The sequence below is a fragment of the Talpa europaea genome (genome assembly GCF_964194135.1).
Source record: "Talpa europaea genome assembly, chromosome: 12".
Lineage (NCBI taxonomy): Eukaryota > Metazoa > Chordata > Mammalia > Eulipotyphla > Talpidae > Talpa > Talpa europaea.
Genome location: NC_140079.1, coordinates 37,189,113 through 37,208,267, shown reverse-complemented (window position 1 = coordinate 37,208,267; position 19,155 = coordinate 37,189,113). Strand labels below are relative to the sequence as shown.

The 19,155-nt window shown below is 34.2% G+C and overlaps 1 protein-coding gene across 2 annotated transcripts in view; it reads left to right on the top strand.

The window, feature by feature from the left end:
• The window catches only part of DYNC2H1 (dynein cytoplasmic 2 heavy chain 1), a gene marked incomplete at its 3' end in the record, with an annotated part of 284,138 nt that overhangs the window by 76,538 nt on the left and 188,445 nt on the right, over window positions 1–19,155 (top strand). For both annotated transcript variants that reach the window (XM_084249306.1, XM_084249305.1), the window contains exons 40-50: window positions 5–134; window positions 3,056–3,211; window positions 5,864–6,123; window positions 6,982–7,228; window positions 8,755–8,906; window positions 9,932–10,076; window positions 11,372–11,474; window positions 12,038–12,205; window positions 14,043–14,170; window positions 15,688–15,936; window positions 16,301–16,409. In XM_084249306.1, the coding sequence (XP_084105432.1) occupies window positions 5–134; window positions 3,056–3,211; window positions 5,864–6,123; window positions 6,982–7,228; window positions 8,755–8,906; window positions 9,932–10,076; window positions 11,372–11,474; window positions 12,038–12,205; window positions 14,043–14,170; window positions 15,688–15,936; window positions 16,301–16,409 (1,847 nt within the window). The remainder of the gene's footprint in view (window positions 1–4; window positions 135–3,055; window positions 3,212–5,863; window positions 6,124–6,981; window positions 7,229–8,754; window positions 8,907–9,931; window positions 10,077–11,371; window positions 11,475–12,037; window positions 12,206–14,042; window positions 14,171–15,687; window positions 15,937–16,300; window positions 16,410–19,155) is intronic.

The window sequence follows — 19,155 nt, the reverse complement described above, 5'->3', positions numbered from 1 at the left end:
TTAGTGATGAAGAGACAGATATTAACTCTCTGATAAAATCTTGGTTGAGGAATCAGCCATCTAAATACAGACATAATCTTGAAAACTGGATTGGAGATTATTTTGAAAAAGCTTTACAGTGGGTTCTAAAGCAGGTAAGTTAAGCATAAGTTTTCACAGCTAATCATTTTGTCAGGAGGTATAATGATTGAGAATAGTGCTTACATGTTGTTAATGTATATGTCTCCATATAACCTTTTAGTGGAGCTTTGCTGTAAAATGGGGTGAAGTGAGAGGCAGCTGTCTTCATTGCTGTCCTGCTAGGTTTCAGAGCATAACTTGTTATTTGTGTAAAGACACTCTAGTTCTCCTATACACAGTTCTTTGCATTGCTTATCTACAATTTTAAATATTGGAGTGACTTTATAATTTTTATTAACAAAACCACCTGCTGTCATCTTTTACTATGTCACTAAATGCCTGCATATATTATGCTAAAAACAATATCAAGTTAATACTAAAGTTGAAAAAGGATGTTAAGTTACTTGCAATATTGTTGGAAAGATTTCTTTTTAAACAACAATTTATTGAATATTTAACATATATCAAAATATACACAATCCCTTTCATTGAGAAGAGTTTGTCTGATGGAAGAAAACAACATGTAAGAAGAAAATCACAATGCAACAGATAAAGAGTGTATTTCTGTCTTTTAGAAGAAATATGAGTGAGGTCACACCTAATTTTGAACTTGAAGCATGAATAAAAGTTTAGCATATAAGTGAGATAATTGAGGGTTTTCAGATATTTTAACTTGATTTTTTCAGTTTTGTTGGCTTCTCTTTTATGCATTTTGTGAAAGAGGTACACATAAAAAATGTACAAATACCAGTGAATTTTTTTTAAAGTATCTGATTGTTAATCTGAACTTGCTTTAGAGTCAATACTTTCAACTTGAGCAAGACATGTATAGAAATGTATATCTCACTTTAATTTTCTCAATCTTTCTGTCCTGAATTTTTGAAAGATGGAGAACTAGGAATTTGTGATGAAATGGTACAAATGAGATAGGTTCTCTGAAGGTCTCAGGGAAAGAACTGCCAGCTTTCAGTCTGATTGAGCTTGTGCTTCTGCAGTAATACGTCTTTCAACTGTAAGCACCTTGAGAGCAAGGATCATGCTTGTCTTATTCCTGGTTGTATCCCCAGAGCCTAGTATGGTAGTCACAGACAGAGTAATAAGTGAATAAGGACATAGATGCTCAATTAATTGCCTGATGCCTACATTGCCACACCATTTTAGTAAATATGTTAGTTTTTTATTAAAACATACAGAGCCTAATAATTATCTCCAATGAGAATAGCTTGAAGTCATCTGCGTGCATGCTGTTAATGTTAGAATGACATCTATAACACTAAATGGAGTATATTGATATATAGAAGTCTGTGATTTTTGAAATGATGACCAGATAAAATTGTCATCCATTAATTGGATACCAGAGATTCAGTTAGAAATAAACTGATTCTACTTTGAGTTATAATTTTTTTATGTGTTGAGTATTTGTTCCTTTTTTTCCTGTATTTTGCTCACCATATTCTGAGACATATAACCATTATGACTGCTCTAGTCAAATGATAAATTTTACTTATAATTTAGAGCTTTACTTTCTTGTATTAAGGTAACAAATCAATCTAGAAGATAATCTGTGGGTTTTCTTTACCTTACCTTTAAAGCCCTAGAACCTTTTGCATGACCTAAACAGCTGCATTTCTACCTATCTCCTGCCTTTACCTGCTCTTCCTCCCATTTCTCTATGTTTTTCTAAGTATTTTATTTTGCAGGTAGAGTGATTTTTTTTGGTAAACCAATGAAAATTGGATTATTTTAATTAGAAACACTTTAAAGGCAGTGAAAATAAAATTTTTATTTCTTACCATGGCATATACAAGTCTGCAGTTTGACGCTTACCTGCCTCATACAAGTCTGCAGTTTGACGCTTGCCTGCTTCATACAAATCTGCAGTTTGACGCTTGCCTGTCTCTCTGACTTAAACACTTGTTTGCTTACTCAGCCACTCTTTTACTTTCTTTTCCTTGAATGGCTTACCTTTGCATGTGCACTACTCTCAGCATATGACATCCTTCAGATGTTAGCTGAATTGTTGCCTTTTCCAAAGAGGCCTTGAGTCCTTGCTTTGAGTTACCCTTTCTCACAACACTGCTCTGTTGCTCTGTAAGTTCTTACCACAACTTGTAACCCATCTGTTCTACTAGACTTGAGTTTTTTTTTTTTTTTTTAAATTTATGTATACAAGAACTGGGGTACAGGCCAGAGGCGTGGGGGGGTGGGAGGTGAGAGGATTCACCAGAGAGAGTGGAGAGCAGAACAGGCAGATTGCCCGAAGTACATTGCTGAGGGGAGCAGCAGGTGAGTCAGAAGAGATCTGCCGTGCCATGTGGGTTGCTCCCTGGCTGGCGTGGGATCAAATTTGTGCTGAAGAGGTTGGACAGCTTCATAGGTTGCATCTTAACCCCTTGAGCCACCAGGGAGGCCCTAGACTTGAGTTTCTTGAAAACAAGTACTCTGGTTAATTCACCTTTTTAAAAAATACTCACAACCACATGTACATCCTTATCCATAATATAGTCTCAGTAAATTCTTATACAAAGGAGAACACTCCTCGCCTAATTCCCCAGGAGTTACACAGGGGCCCCAGATTCCTACAGATCAAAATTATCTGCAATACCTCTATTCAAAGTTTCATTTTAAAATTCTGCTTAGAGAGAAAGTTTCAAGTCTTTTTTCATGTAAGCCTGCTTAGGTTTAGGAGATAAACAAACCATGTATCCATGTGAGGACTGAGGCATTTACAGCCAGAAATATATAATTGTGTTTTTATGATTGTCTTTGGTTTTCATAGTTTACATGTATAAATTAAATGAAATCTATTCTACAACTTGAATAAAAGGATAATTTTAAAGATAATCTTTGAAAATATATGTGAACAACAATATGCATTGGTCTGAGTTAAATGGTTGATATTACGTTTGTCTTTATCATGGATTTTAATCAACAGAATGACTATGTGGTAGAAACCAGTTTGGTTGGAACTGTGATGAATGGTTTATCTCATCTACATTGTTGCAAAGATCATGATCAGTTTATTATTAATCTCACAAGGGGACTTGGTGGGAATCTGAATATGAAATCACGTCTGGAATTCACTAAAGAGGTAATACATCTTTAACACCTAAATTTGGTCAACATTTTTCTTTAATTTTCATTTTGTCTTAACTGCCAAAATATAGTGACTTATAATTAGAACTTATAAATTTTGAAATTAAGTATTCAATAGAGAAAATATATTTATAGATTTCTATATAAACACATTTATTTATATACTTATTCTCTCCTTTGAAATAGTTTATGATAATTTATATTAAAATTTTATAAAATCTTGTTTTACTAGTCTACAATTTGGACTATATCTTTCCTGTTAGACATTTTTGAATCTTTGCCGTTTGAATATTGTAATTTTTAAATTAATTTTTGATTTAGGATAATTTTTTGTAATCATTTGTTTAACCAGAATAGTTTTAATAATAAGGAATGCTAAGATAGATTAATAATTATACATATTTTTAAAAAAAATAAAGGTGTGTTCTAGTCAAGTTGTTTAAAAAGCTGAATTTTACATATTAAGGGATTTCTTTCTATTTGCCTATGTTAAAATAATTGAACATGAATTCCTCTTGGTTGGGACCAACGTTCTGTTCCTGCCCTTCTTCCATTTTTTTCTTCATATATATATATATATATATATATTTTAAGTCATTGTTCATTTTTGTTTGTATGCTTTCTCTTTTTAGGTGTATTCCCCATAAAATTCCCACTACCAGTTTACCCATGAAACATCACTATAGTCACTCATGCTCTTCTTGCCCCTGTTTTGACCCTTTTCCTCCCCTCCCTCACGTAATGTCTCTGACTTATCATTGCGTGCTAATTTTGTTTTTTTAAATTTAATTTAATATTATTGATTTTTTTTCCCAATCTCTTATTTGGTTCCCCTATATTCCTCCTATAAGTGAAACCATCAGATACTTTTATTTTTCTGTCTGGCTTGGCTTATTTCACTGAGCATAATCCTTTCTAGCTCCATCCATGTTGCTGTGAATGGAGTTTATCTTTTTTTGATTGCTGACTAGTATTCCAGTATATATATACATACCATATCTTCTTGATCCAGTTATCTATTTTTGGGCATTTGGATTGTTTCCATATCTTACCTATTGTAAAGTGCAGGTATCCTTTTGAATTAATGCTTTTGTGTCCTTTGAGTAGATTCCTCAGAGTAGAATTGATGGGTCATATGGTAGCTCCATTTTTAGTAGTTTGAGGAACCTCCACATAGCTTTCCATAGTTTGCACTCCCACCAGCTGTGTAGGAGAGTTCCTTTTTCTCCACATCCCTGACAACATTTGTTGTTGCCTGTTTTTTAAATGTGTGCCATTTTCACTGGTGTAAGGTGGTATCTTATTGTGGTTTTGATTTGCATTTCCCTGATTATAAGTGATATTGAACATTGTTTCATATACCTGTTGGCCATTTGCATTCCTCTTAGGAGAAGTGTCTTTTTAACCCATTTTTTGACTGGGTTGTTTACTTTGTTTTTGTTGAATTATATGAGCTCTTTGTAGATCTTTGTGATCAGGTCTTTATCAGTTGTATGTATGCAAAAACTTTTCCCAATGAGTAGGGTGTCTCTTTGTTTTGGTTAGTGTCTCTTTTGCTGTACAGTTTGATGTGATCCCAGTTGTTTATCTTTTCCTTCACTTTCTTTGCTTTTGGGGATGTGTCTTTAAAGATGTTGCTGAGATGTATGTTATGTAGTGTTTTGCCTGTATTTTCTTCTATATACTTTATGGCTTCAGGGCTTATGTTCGATTCAATTCTTTTATCCATTTTGAATTGATTTTTGTGCATGGTTTGAGGTAGTAGTCTAGCTTCATTTTTTGCATGTAGCAGTCCAGTTTTCCCAGCACCATTTATTGAACACACTGTCCTAATTCCATTACCTATTCTTTGCTCCTTTGTCAAAGATTAGTTATCTATAAATATGTGTGTTTATTTCTGGGTTTTCTATTAAATTCCATTATTATGTGTGTCTGTTTTTGTTCTTGTACCGTACTATTTTAATTATTGTGGCTTTGTAGCATAGTTTGAAATCTGGGAATGTGATACTGCCATTCTCTTTCTAAGGAGAGCTTTGACTATTTTGTTTCTTTTATGCCATCATTTTTTGTTTTCTCTACTCTGTTTCCCTTTCCTTTGCCATTCTGTTGTCTCTTCTGCAATATTCTCTTCATTAACCACTTGATGCCATATTATATGCTACTTTTGAGCAGGCATTCTTTTGCTAAATTTCAGAAGAAAGGTGTTTCAAATTTACATGAGGGACCAACTCTCTGTTGTCTATATGCACAAATAACAGTTTTCAATGTTAGAAGAGGAGTAAAAGATTGAGAGCAGTGGTGACAACATTGGAATGGGTTATACCAGACTATGGTGAACATGAAGGGATTAGGAGTCCTACATTGTGTAATTTGTAATATAATTTTCGTGGGAGTGCATTTAATAGTTGAATATATTTATATCTTGTTATATGTGCAACCTGGGTGACATTTATTTGTTTCAAATGATCATTTGGAGAACAGTACTTGAGACAAAGTTTTACTTTTGTATAAAGGCTACTTAGTAGGCTTAGTGTATGTGAACCTTTTTTTTGAGTATAAATGACTCACTGTGGGACATTTACTTTATAATTAAAATTTCACCTACTCTGGAATATGTGAAAACCTGATACAACCTTTTCTTCTTCAGGTTTTTAACTGGGCACGGGAATCTCCTCCAGACTCTCACAAGCCAATGGACACTTACTATGACTTGAGTAAAGGACGGTTAGCATCTTATATGCTGAAGAAGCCAGAAAACCTGACTGCTGATGATTTTAGTAATGGACAAACTCTTCCTGTCATTCAGACTCCTGACATGCAGCGAGGTCTAGATTATGTCAAACCTTGGTTAAGTTCTCATACTAAACAGCCATTTATTCTTGTAGGACCAGAAGGATGTGGCAAAGGGTAAGAGCAAGAAAATATTGACTGAGGTGCCCATTGTGGATTTATTCTCTCCTGTCCTTTAAAAACATGTTACCAGCTTTTATTACCTTTCTTTGGTTAAAGCAACATTTATGTTTCCATGGAGAACTCTTTGCATTGTTACTACTTATAAAAATAGTATGACTATAGAGAGGACTATATCCTTTTATCTGTCAGGTTATGTGTTTTCAAATGGAAAGATAGCAATCTGAGGAGATACACTTAATAATAATCTGTGCATACAATCACAACAAAAACAGAAGTGCCTTAGCTATATCCACAAATTACTATTTGCTTAGTTATAAAAATGAATTTTGATGTTAGCAATTTCAAAATGCCTTTTAATTCAGTGGAATTCATCCTACTTTTAGGACTTATTGAATGTAGTTTCTTAAAGGAGTCATTCATTATTAGTTTGACATTTCAAGTAGTAATTTAAAAATACTATACATAGTAATTTTTTTTTAAATTAGAGATCTTAATACCTTCACCTGTTTATTTCAACTGTACAGAAACAGAATTGGTATCTTTTACCAACTAAATTATTTCTGCTAACTAACTAACTAACTAACTAACTAACTAACTCTGAGCGTTGTTGTTTTTTTCTGAAAGTGTCCCAGTGATACCTCAAAGCATAGCTTTTTTACCAGTCTAGAAAGTTAGAAAGGTACCTTACTAGAAATTTAACCAAGGAAACCATATCCATGTTTACTACTGTGCCCTTAAATATCATCATACATAATTTAGAAATGGAAATATTTGTAAAATAGAAATTTCATATTGATATAAAGGTATTTTATTGGTTGCATTATGAAAGTTAAGTATCATACGTCTTTACAGGATGCTGCTCAGGTATGCCTTTTCCCAACTCCGGTCTACTCAGATTGCTACAGTTCACTGCAGTGCACAGACTACATCCAGGCATCTTCTGCAAAAGCTGAACCAGACTTGCATGGTAATCAGCACTAATACAGGTCGCGTGTACAGACCAAAAGATTGTGAACGACTTGTTTTGTACTTAAAAGATATCAACCTACCTAAGCTGGATAAGTGGGGGACCAGCACTTTGGTGGCCTTCCTGCAACAGGTGAGTCTTATCATTGGAGTGTTTTAATAAAATTGGAAAGAATTTAACTTCATTAACTTTTTGTGTAGCTGGAAAATCGGCTTTTCCTCTTTAGGGTCCTTTTTCTATAGCCTCAGTCTTCCAGGGCTACTTTCTTTGATCTTTCTCCATTTAGAAACTAGTTTTACATTAGCTGATAAATCACAAGAAGAGTAAAAACAGCCTTTTTACCTATTATCTGTCCTGTGTTCTTAAAATAGGGAGGAAAGCAGAATCTAGGGATTGTGCTGGAGATGGGAGGTTTTTCTTAATTTTTTAGGTATGCATTTTTCTGATAGCTTTAAAGCCTCAGTCATGCCCCTTTCTGGCTTCTCTATGCCATGAGTCTCCCTCTTTGCCAGTGTAAAGATCTGAGGCCATGTGTTCTTAGTCAGCATGGAATATTTTTTCTCTGTGATTCACATCACATGAGAAGCCCTAAATTGTAAATTAGAGCTTAGTAGATATATATTACTTTAAAATTTAGCTTTAATTGCAGTATAAATTATTTATAGAAAAATGCCAAAATATTTTCCTTATTTTTTTTCTGATTTCTGTCACTTTTTCCATAATTTCTGGTGGATTTGTACCATCATCTGGATTTTAATGTTTGTTAGAAAAATATTTAAAAATAAGTATAATTCAGCTAACATTAATTGAACATAGACTCTTGAGTAATATTGTTCTTAACGTAAGAATTTAAAACCTTTCAGTCTTAAATTCTTGAGTTTAATGGAGGATGGTACTTGCTTTTGGAAACAATTGAATTTTGTGAAAAAAAAAAAAATACATCATGGAACTCTCCTACATTGCTTGTGGGCATGCAAACTGGTCCAACCACTATGGAAAGCTGTCTGGAGGTTCCTCAGTCTGCTAAAAATGGAGCTACCATATGACCCAGCAATTCCACTACAAGGGATCTACCCAAAGGACACAAAAACATTGATGCAAAAGAACACCTGTACCTCTATGTTTATTGCAGCACTATTTACAATAGTTAAAACCTGGAAACAACCCAAATGCCCAAAAACAGATGACTGGATCAGGAAGATGTGGTATATATACACAATGGAATATTATTCAGCAATCAAAAAAGATAAACTCATGCCATTTGTGGCAACATGGATGGAGCTAGAAGGAATTATGCTCAGTGAAATAAGTCAGAAGGAAAAAGAAAAATATTGGGTAGTTTCACTTATAACAGGAGTATAGGGGAACCAAATAAGACATCAGTGTAAAAAATAATAATAATACAAAATACAACAAAGCAAAAATAGACAATTATAAACCAGAGACATACTGCAGGGGAGGAGGAGGGAGAGGGTTTAGAGGGAGGAGCATAGAGAACTATGGTGTGGTGCACGGGTGCATTGGTGAAGGCAATTCTGTGGGGTCTACACCTGAGGGGGTGGAGAGAAGCAAATATTGTTTAAAAATGAACAATGATGTAAAAAATAGAAAAAAAATCTGAAACATAACCATTTAAAAATATATTTATTTTCAAATAGGTATTGACATATCAAGGCTTTTATGATGAAAATTTGGAATGGGTTGGTTTAGAAAATATTCAGATTGTTGCTTCTATGTCAGCTGGAGGAAGACTGGGAAGACATAAACTTACTACCAGATTTACTTCGATTGTTCGTCTTTGTGCTGTAGAGTATGTATTTTACTTTCTTTCATTTTTATTGTTTTGAGGAGACATTTTATATATTCATATTTTATTAAAGGTATCCATTAATGATATTTCTCTAAAATGTAGGGTATAAAAAGAATGAACTTAAGCTCTGATTTTTTTTCTCACCCTTCTCAAACTATAGGCAATAATTTAGACTGATAAAAGCTTTAATTAAAGCCTCATGTATTAGAAATTTACTAAGAAATAAAACAACTGTTTGGTATTGTCTCTGTTCTAAAATCAAGAATCCTGTGCATTTTAGATTTATAAGTTTTATGGCTTTCAAAAAACAAAAAGTGTGTCAAGTTATGAAGATAATTAAAAGGAGAATTTAAATCTGAATGAAGTAGAGTTTTTGTGACTGATAACATTAATACACTTGCATTCATTTCCATGGTCTATAATTGTTACAGGGAGTCTTGAATTTTAGGTTTTTTGTATTGTCTGTTAAAATTTGCCTTACAAAAATCTTAATTTTGTTTTTTTGCTAATTGCTATCCATCTGTTAACTTTATTCTTTCAGAAATATTGTAAGCCATCAATTAAAGTGTATTGAAATAAGTGTTGGTCTGGGAGATTGATTTTATTTGTTGTATTGGTTCTACTTTTATAGTTCTGAATAGGATTGCTGCTGTATATAGGATATATGTAACTCAAAATGCTGTTTCTTAAGTGAAAATTCTTTTGGCCTTTTCTAAAGAGCATTGGGTTTCTGAACAATTATACTATTCAGATTATATTATTCAATATTTTCTAGTTTTATTGGAATCCTCTATTAGGACTGTCTTCTGCCCTGCCCCCAACCCAGTATTTGACTACAGATGATCAGGGATATAGTTTGGTTGAAGTGGTAAAACAGTCCTTGAGCCTGGCCTAGCCCCCGGGTAAACCTTGGATGTATCGAGTTTCAGAGCAGCACAGTTTGAAAACCACAACTGTAACTTAACATTAGGATTCTAAGATATAATTTGATTTGTTTCAACTTTCTTCTTATATGCCTTTTGTAGTTATCCAGAAAGAGAGCAATTACAGACGATTTATGGAGCATATTTGGAACCAGTTCTCCATAAAAATCTGAAGAATCATTCTATTTGGAGTTCTTCATCAAAAATTTATCTCTTAGCAGGATCTATGGTACAAGTGTATGAACAGGTAAGTATGTATGTGATATTTATATTGCTATTTCATGTCTATTAGTATCACTCTCCTTTAATCCTTACCTGTATTAATAGCACTCAGGCTTTACTTTCCTGTAGTTTACTAGACTTTTCTTCTAGAAAATAATCTCTTTCAGGGTAAATGATCTACATGCTTTATTCACTTTTGTATCCTCTCTCAGTTTTCACTACACAGTACATATTGAATGAATGAATTGGGTTGATGGTTATTCTGCTGTCAGCCCAAATTTAGTATATTTAGAATGGAATTCACATTCTTTTCAGAACCAGATCCTTCTCCTGACTTCTATCAGTTTCTTTCATTCTTCAAACCTGGGATTAATCTTTGATGTTTCTTTCCTATTACCTGTGAGGGAATGTTTAAAGTGTCCTTTCATGATAAAATGGAGAAGATAGCTGAAAAATAGACATTAAAAATGCAAAAGACTTTTATTGAGTACCTTCTCTTGCCAGTGCTGTCCTTGGAATGCAGAGGTGACTGAGCTCTGTTTCTGGAATTTGACAGTCTAATGAGGGACCTAGTCATCTAATGAACTATGATACAGTGTGAGAAGTGTAACAGTATCAGTATGTATAAGTCACAGAGATAGCATAGAAGAGGGAGTGAATAATGTTGTCATAAGCAGTAGTTGTTATGAAGAAGTAAATGTAATCTGGGTTTTGAAAAATGAATACATACCAAGTGGATAAAGATGAAGAAGGTCTTCTTAAGTAAAGTATGTCAAAATTATGGAAGTGTTTGTGAATGACACTTCTTCTAGTATTGGAGGACAACTGAGGAAAGATAAGCTAGGATGCAAGAAGTTCTCAGTACAGAATAAGCAGTAACTCCATCCATAGAGAGAAGGAGATAGAGTCTCAGTTCAATATATTTAATATCTATATATTCTCAATTTACTATATTTAACACAATAAGTTGTTGAAAGTTCAATGACTTCTTAAACATAAAGTAGCTTCTGGTTCCCACCATTAGAAATCTAACCTTCTGAGTGCCTTGGAATTGCAACCATGCTTTCATAAAGCTTGGGTTAACTGCATTCTTTGAATTCCTCTCCTTAAACTGAGGTTTTTAATCTTTCATTTTTTTTGCCACTGTTGAAGTTTATGAACTCTTCTTAGATAATGTTTTATCAAAGGAAATCAACTATATTGAAATACAGTTTCCTCTACTGGTAGAATTGGCATTCCTACGAGTATCAGGTGACTGAAAATTCATAGCATGATGATGTATTTGAGTAGACTGATGGTTTACTGTATTTTGATTTTCAGGTGCGAGCCAAATTTACAGTTGATGATTATAGTCACTATTTCTTTACTCCTTGCATTCTTACTCAGTGGGTTCTTGGCTTATTTAGATACGATTTGGAAGGAGGTAAGTTTGCTTTCCTGATTTCAAAGCACTTATCTTTCTTTAGAATGTCACAGTGTGTCTTTGTTTTTGTGTTTGGGTATGTTTTTGATTGCATATTAACTTGTAAAGAGATAGTAAATGATACTGTAATTATGATATTCAAAAAATTCTAATTAAAATATACTAATATTGAAGTGAAATATTGGCAGTACATTTAAATATTAATATTTAATTTAAAATATTACATTTTTTCTTTCAAACTATTTGTGGCTATCACTGTTAAAACTTGGTTTTATGAAAAATAATATAATAATGTTACCAAATCATGTTTATTATGATTTTTGGATTTATGTATTTTTGAGCAGCTAGAAATAATAGTGTTTAGTATAACCTTTAAAGCATCAAAAAAATTGCCAATTCATTAATAAAATGAATTTTAACTTTTCTCCCCTTTTTTTCTGTTGGCCTGATGCCAAAATTATGGTATGTAGACTCTTATTCTCTATTTCTTTTTATTATGTTGAAACAGACCATTTTAAAATCATTTGAGTTTTATTACTATTAAAGAAACTTTCTTTTTTTAGGATCCTCAAACCACCCACTAGATTATGTGTTAGAAATTGTAGCATATGAAGCACGGCGCTTATTTCGTGACAAAATTGTTGGTGCAAAGGAGCTTCATCTATTTGACAGCATTTTATCATCTGTGTTTCAAGGAGATTGGGGATCAGATATATTAGACAATATGGCAGGTAATATAGTTATAGAATATATGTAAATATATAATTTTTTAAAAAAGATTTATTTGTTCACAATTACAGGAGCTGAGGTATAGGCCAGCGGTGTGGGAGGTGAGAGGATTCACCAGAGACAGAACAGGGAACAGAACAGGCAGATAGACTAAAGTACACTGCTGAGGGGAGCAGCAGGAGAGTCAGGAAAGGTCTGCCGTGCCATGTGGGTAGCTCCCTGGCAGGGGATCTAACTTGTGCTGCAGAGGCTGCGGACAGCTTCACAGTGCTCTGCTCAACCCCTTGCACCACCAGGGAGGCCCTGTAAATATATAATTTTTATGAGAACTTTTAAAATTATTTTTCCTACTAGTAATATGATTTCACATGTCCAAACAATTTAGAATTCTGAATAATGTTACTTTTACTATAAGGGGACTACTCTTTTTTTCTGAGATTTCAACAATTATGTTCCAAACAAAATGTAATGACAATAATTGTTTCCTTGAAAGAAAGGGGATCGGGACATACCATTTTACATTTGCATTTCAAAATTTTATTTCCTTCATGATTTTTCTACTGAAGTTTTTTTTTTTTTTAAGATATATTTTTATTTATACAAGAGCTGGGGCACAGGCCAGAGTCGCAGGAGGGTGAGAGGATTCATCACAGACAGAGCGGGGAGCAGAACAGGTAGACAGACCAAAGTCACTGCTGAGGAATGTAGTGGGTGAGACAAGAGGTCTACCTCACCATGTGGGATTCTCCCTAGCCTGCCAGGAATCAAAGCGGCGCTGCGGAGGCTGTGGACAGCTTCACAGTGCGGTGCTCAACCCGCTGCGCTACCGGGGAGGCCCTCTACTGAAGTTTTTTAATAGCTATCTATGTATGAAACTTAAAGATCATTAAAAAAAATCCACATTTGATTATAATGACTAAAATTACTCTTTTGCTTAAAAGTTATGGCCATTGTCATTCCTTTCTTATTATGTCAATAGCATAGACCTTCTTACATACTCATGTTAACATATTCTCTGTTGTTATGATAAACACAGCATAACCCCATTAAGTCAAACAGCTTTATCACATTTGCTGCTGTTACTGTTTAATAACCAATTTGCATTTTGAAAAGTGGTCTGAGTAATGCATGCAATATGAAAATCATCATGGTGTAAGGGCCTTTCATAAAAAAGAAAGATCATAATATGAAAATATTTTCTAATAAAATATCTTTTAAGCTACAATATGAATTTCTTTTTTTTTTTTAAAGTAGAAAGCTAGGCTTCAAAATATTTCACATAACTCATAATACATGTTGAACACTTCTAGACTTGGTATTGTTACCAGGGTCACCATTGCACAAGCCAAAGGGAATCCTGATGTTGATTTTCTAGATGCAGTTTGCATTTTGGAATGAGGAAATGAGTTCAAGATAGCTTAAGACTAGATGAAATACTAAGAGAAGCCTGGAAATAGTTCCAAGTGGACTGGATTTTGAGAGTAGGCTTATGTCATTGTGGCCTATAGTTTTCATGGCTTAGTATGAAAAGGCTTGGTTCTTAAGTGATACCATGTTTCTCAGTCTGAAAATTCAGTGTCTCCTTGCAAAAAAATTGGCATATCCTTTGGACATTAGATAGTATCTTTGTCTTAGTGACTATCTGAGTTTCTCCAGAGTTTGGTGTTTTTCATACTCCCCTGTGGTAATCCCCTATGGTAAATAATAGAAGTAATTTAAGTATCTTTGTTTTGCTGGGGATGACCTTACTTGGATTAATTACCTTAAAAATAATTTGGTAATTACTGATATTCCCATTACAAATAACACATAAAACAAAAATATGTTTTATTTCTACAGGTAGTTTTTATGTTACATGGGGAGCACGACATTCAGGAACAAGGGCAGTCCCAGGACAACCACTGCCTCCACACGGAAAACCACTTGGAAAACTTAGTTCTGCTGATCTCAAGGATGTTATTAAAAAGGTATAATATGAATGAAGAATTTGAATTAGGATTTGGTTATTTTGTTAAAGATTTATTTATTTATGCATACAAGAACTGAGGTACAAGCTGGAGGTGCAGGGGGTGAGAGAATTCACTAGAGACAGAGTGGGGAGCAGAACAGGTGGATCTAGTGAAATACACTGCTGACGGGAGCAGCAGGTGAGACAGGAGAGGTCTGCTGCGGCATGTGGGTAGCTCCCTGGCCAGGGATAGAACTCGTGCTGCGGTGGCTGATGATAGCTTCATAGTGCTGACACTTAACCTCTTGCGCCACCAGGGAGGCCCCAAGGATTTGGTTATTTTTATAGTGATTTAAAAATATTGCAGACTCTTTGAGGGCATGGAGTAAAAGCTGCTATTTTATCTTTTAGGATATTAGTCCATTGCAGCAGATCTAACTAGATGTTCATGTACTTACACAGATATGTGTAAAATTGTCAAGACTCCTGTTTAAAGAAGGTATCTATAGAGGCTTAATGTTAATTGGAAAATCATCCTAAAGCAGTGGTATCAAACTTCAGTGAGCATCAGAATCTCTTGGAAAACCAGAAATTGTGCTGATTCCTAGGTTCCATTCTGAAAAAATCTTATTTATTAGCCCAGATAATTTGAATTTCTAACAAGCTGATGTTGATGCTTCCTCATCCACCAAACAGGCACTATCCCAGAGATTTTTTTTTTTTTTTTATTGAGGTAACATTGGTTTAATATATATGATTTAGAAGGTGTATGTCTAGAGAGATTTGTTTTTCAAGTTTAATTACTCAATGCAATAAAAAAAATAGCAATATATATGATTGTTTAAAAAATTAATATTTGCTTTGGAATTAGTGTGGATTTTATATCAAGAAAATTTTTTTCATGATCTGTAAACTCCTTATTATTATCAAAGGTTTGGGGTCTCCCTGGTGGCACAGCACTTGAGCGCTGGGCTGCAAAGCTGCCCGCAGCCTCTGCAGTGCCGGCACGATCCCCAGCCAGCAGGTGAGGGTCCCACATGGTGCACAGACCTCTCCTGCCACCCACTGCTCCCCTCAGCAGTGTACTTCGTCCTTCTGTCTGTTCTGCTCCCTGTTCTGGCTCTGGTGAATCCTCTCACCCTCCCGTGCTTCCAACTATATCCAGTGCTTGAATGAATGAATGAATGAATAAATAAATAAATCTTTAGAAAAATATATTATCAAAGGTTTGGGAATGTTGAAAGTTGTTAAGTATGTGAAGTCTAGTTCCTTCTTTTTTCCCTCAGACTGTCACATTGTTCTTGCAGGCCAAATTACCTGTGTGGTTTTGATCATTTCAAAGTAGTGCATAAGGCAAGAATTCACAAGATTTTTTTTAGGTACAGGTTTTTCAGAGTTTTGGGGTTATCTTCTGGTTTTTAAACACGGATTTAATTTGCAAAAGCTGGTAAAATTTATTGATTTTTGAACTAAAAATTTATTATCATTTAGATAATCTCTGATTTATATTATGAAATATTGTGTTTTTTAATAAAGGGTCTTATTCATTATGGACGAGATAACCAGAATTTAGACATTTTACTTTTCCAAGAAGTCCTGGAATACATGTCAAGGATAGACCGAGTCCTGAGTTTCCCTGGCGGCTCCCTTCTGCTGGCGGGACGCAGTGGTGTGGGTCGTCACACCATCACTTCTCTTGTCAGTCACATGCATGGAGCGGTGCTGTTTTCTCCTAAGGTTTCCAGAGGATATGAACTGAAGCAGTTCAAAAATGATCTCAAACATGTGAGTTACTCACCAACTTTTGCTATATTTGGTTTTAAGTTACATTATTCTAAAGGCTTTTAAAGATTTTAAGTTTCTCTATATAACATGCCTTCATTTTAATTTTTCCCATGATTATTAAAAAATTTGTATTTTTATATACACATAGGAAAAAAAATTCTATTAGATTTTCTAGCTCTCAGGTATCCCACATTATGGAATAGTAGATGGGCATGAAACAGAAAAAAAAGGATGGAATTTTTTTAGGACCTGTATAGGTATATATAAAAATGAATGAATGAATAAATGAAGTGACTTATTATGACATACAGAAATTGTGCCAAAATATTTGAAGGGAACCAGAATATATTTTCTTATTTTGCAGGTGCTGCATCTTGCAGGTATTGAAGCACAACAGGTAGTTTTACTACTGGAGGACTACCAGTTTGTTCATCCTGCATTTTTGGAGATGATCAATAGCCTTTTGTCTTCAGGCAAGTGAATGCTTTCTATTCAAAGAAAATAAAAGTAATATTATAAAAATTGTTCAAATAAAATTATCTTGTGTAATTATGTTTTTTTTGGCATACTAAGAAAAGATGGGGCTAAGTATGTTTGGGAAAGGAGACTTGAGATATCCTATTTTATAAAGCCAAGTCTCCTCAATAATATAAAAATGATTATTAACATCAAACATTGGTGAATGAAAAATTGGCCCTCTTATACTCTTTTGGTGGAATTATTCTTTGACATAACCTTTGAGAAAATTACCAGCCAGGACTTATTAGAAAAATGTGCCCTACACTTTAATATAGCAATTCTATTATCTGTAGGAATTTTACATACAGAAATAAAAGACCCAGGTGTAAGTAAATACATACTATAGTTTGTAAAAATAGTTCATTTGGTCAAATGTCTTTATTTTTATTTTATTTTTTTTTTATTTTTATTTTATTTAAAAGAGGCATGTGTTTTTAGTTATTTATTTGTTTTGTTTTGTTTATACATACACTGGGTACAGTCAGAAGCGAGGGAGGGTGAGAGAATTCACCAGAGCCAGAGCGGGGAGCAGAGCAGGCAGAAGGACTGAAGTACACTGCTGAGGGGAGCAGCGGGCGGCAGGACAGGTCTGCGCACCATGTGGGACCCTCATCCGGTGGCCAGGGAGCAGCCGGGAAGCAGCCGGGGAGCAGCCGGGGATCGAACCGGCGCCTCAGAGGCTGCGGGCAGCTTCGCAACCCAGCGCTCAACCGCTGCGCCACCAGGGAGGCCCGGTCAAATGTCTTTAATGGAATGATTCAATATTTATGATATGACCTTAATATGGATATATGAATACAAGTATATTTTTGTATTTCTCAAATCATAGTAAACTCCTATTGTCCATAGAACCACATATCTTTTTGTTGGTTTCTTGGGATAGATAAATCTGCAATTTCTCATATCTTTTCCTGTTTTGAAGCATTTATGAAGTTTATTAGAATCCTTTCATAATCACAGTGGGACAGGTGTGAGATGGCTTAAACTTGGACTAGGGGTATTTTATTATTTAAGTATGAGCTACACCTTGTTGGAATCTGTTTTAAATTGTATGGTTTTTTCTATTGTGGAGACCTAATAATAAAGTTACATATTCAACTGAGTTTTAATAAATACCTGTTTTATATCATGCTAGATAGGTTTAGGGTTAATATGGTCTTTTCTTCAGAAGTAAACAGCTCTGGTTAAAGAATACATTTAATTCATGATATGAGCTGTTTACATTGAATGCCCAAATGAGAAGTATAGACCATGATTCGAGTTAGACAAATAATTCATCAATTTCTGTTAATGATATGAGAAATAGTGGCATAGTGAAAGTGGGATGTCTTGAGAAAACTTGAAGTGTTTGCGGCCTTCTTATAGATAATGTCTTTTGATTTTTATGGGGCACATTCTTGCATACTGCTTAAATTGTCACTAGATGGAGACCTTGTTCATTTTTGCTGAGATAAACTGGTAGATCAGATATATACTTTATTTTGGGTTTTGTTTTGTGAAAGCATATAGCCAGATAAATATTACCCCAGTAATTAATGTTTTTGTCTTAAGATAAATTGGTGTTTATTATCAAGATATGATTTGGGTAAAGTTAAAATTTGCCAACATTTTTACTTAAAAAAATGTATTTGAAAAATACTTCCGGGGAGAAAATCAGTAGGTGTCTGTATCCTTTCTGTTAGTTTTTGTTGCTGAAAATTCTTATTCCTTATAGTAGATAGTATGTATACAGAACTCTTTGCTAAATTTAAAGAATGAAAAATATCCTAGTGTGGCTTAAGTTTACAGAAAGACATAAAACAGATTTGTGGCTGTATATTTTTTAATATATACAAGGTTGGGGCATGAGGAGCGGTCTTGCATATTGGAGCTGAGCCTAAAGAAAGTAGAAGTCAGATTTGATAGGGCCTATATGAAGGCAGTGCTTTGGATGTATAGCAAAGGAATTTTCAGTTAATCTTAGAATTTCTTGCAAACAATAAACACATGGGCTTAACAGATATTAAACACCTGTTATATATCAGATATATTTCTAAATATTGGATTTACAGTGGTGAATAAGACATGATTCAGGCTTTCTATCAAAAGCTTGTAGTTTTAATTAACTTTGATTTACCTTTCATTATCTACATAGTAGCAGACCATTACTAATTCTCCTGATTTCTAGTGCAGTTTCACTCATTGGTTTGTTCATTCATTCATTCATTCATTCATTCTTCCATTTATATATCAAATATTTATGTTGCAGATATTTTGCTAAGAATGTCCTTAAGGCTAATATTGAACATGATCAAATATTTTTCCTTTGGGAATTCAGAATCTAATTGGGCAGGAAAGGGAAGTAATTCATTCATTATTTAATGTTGTGACAGGTGCTAAATAGTGAAAAAACAGTATAATGTTTACATAGTATGTGAAATACCAAAGAGACTTAGTGTGTGGGTAGCCCCAGAAAAGGCTAATGGGCATAGCAGTTAGCAAAGTAGTGTCTTGAATATAGACAGCAATTTTGGGGAAAGTGGCAGAGGAAGACTATAGATGTAAATATATATGTATGTATACATTTATTACAGGAAAAGTAAGTGTTTCACTATGTTTATGTTTACGGAACACAAATTAAGCTGAGGCTAGATTTCTTGGGGAGATGTGGGGGGAAGAACCAGAAAAGGCAAATGATAGCTTGATTATGAAATGTCTCGA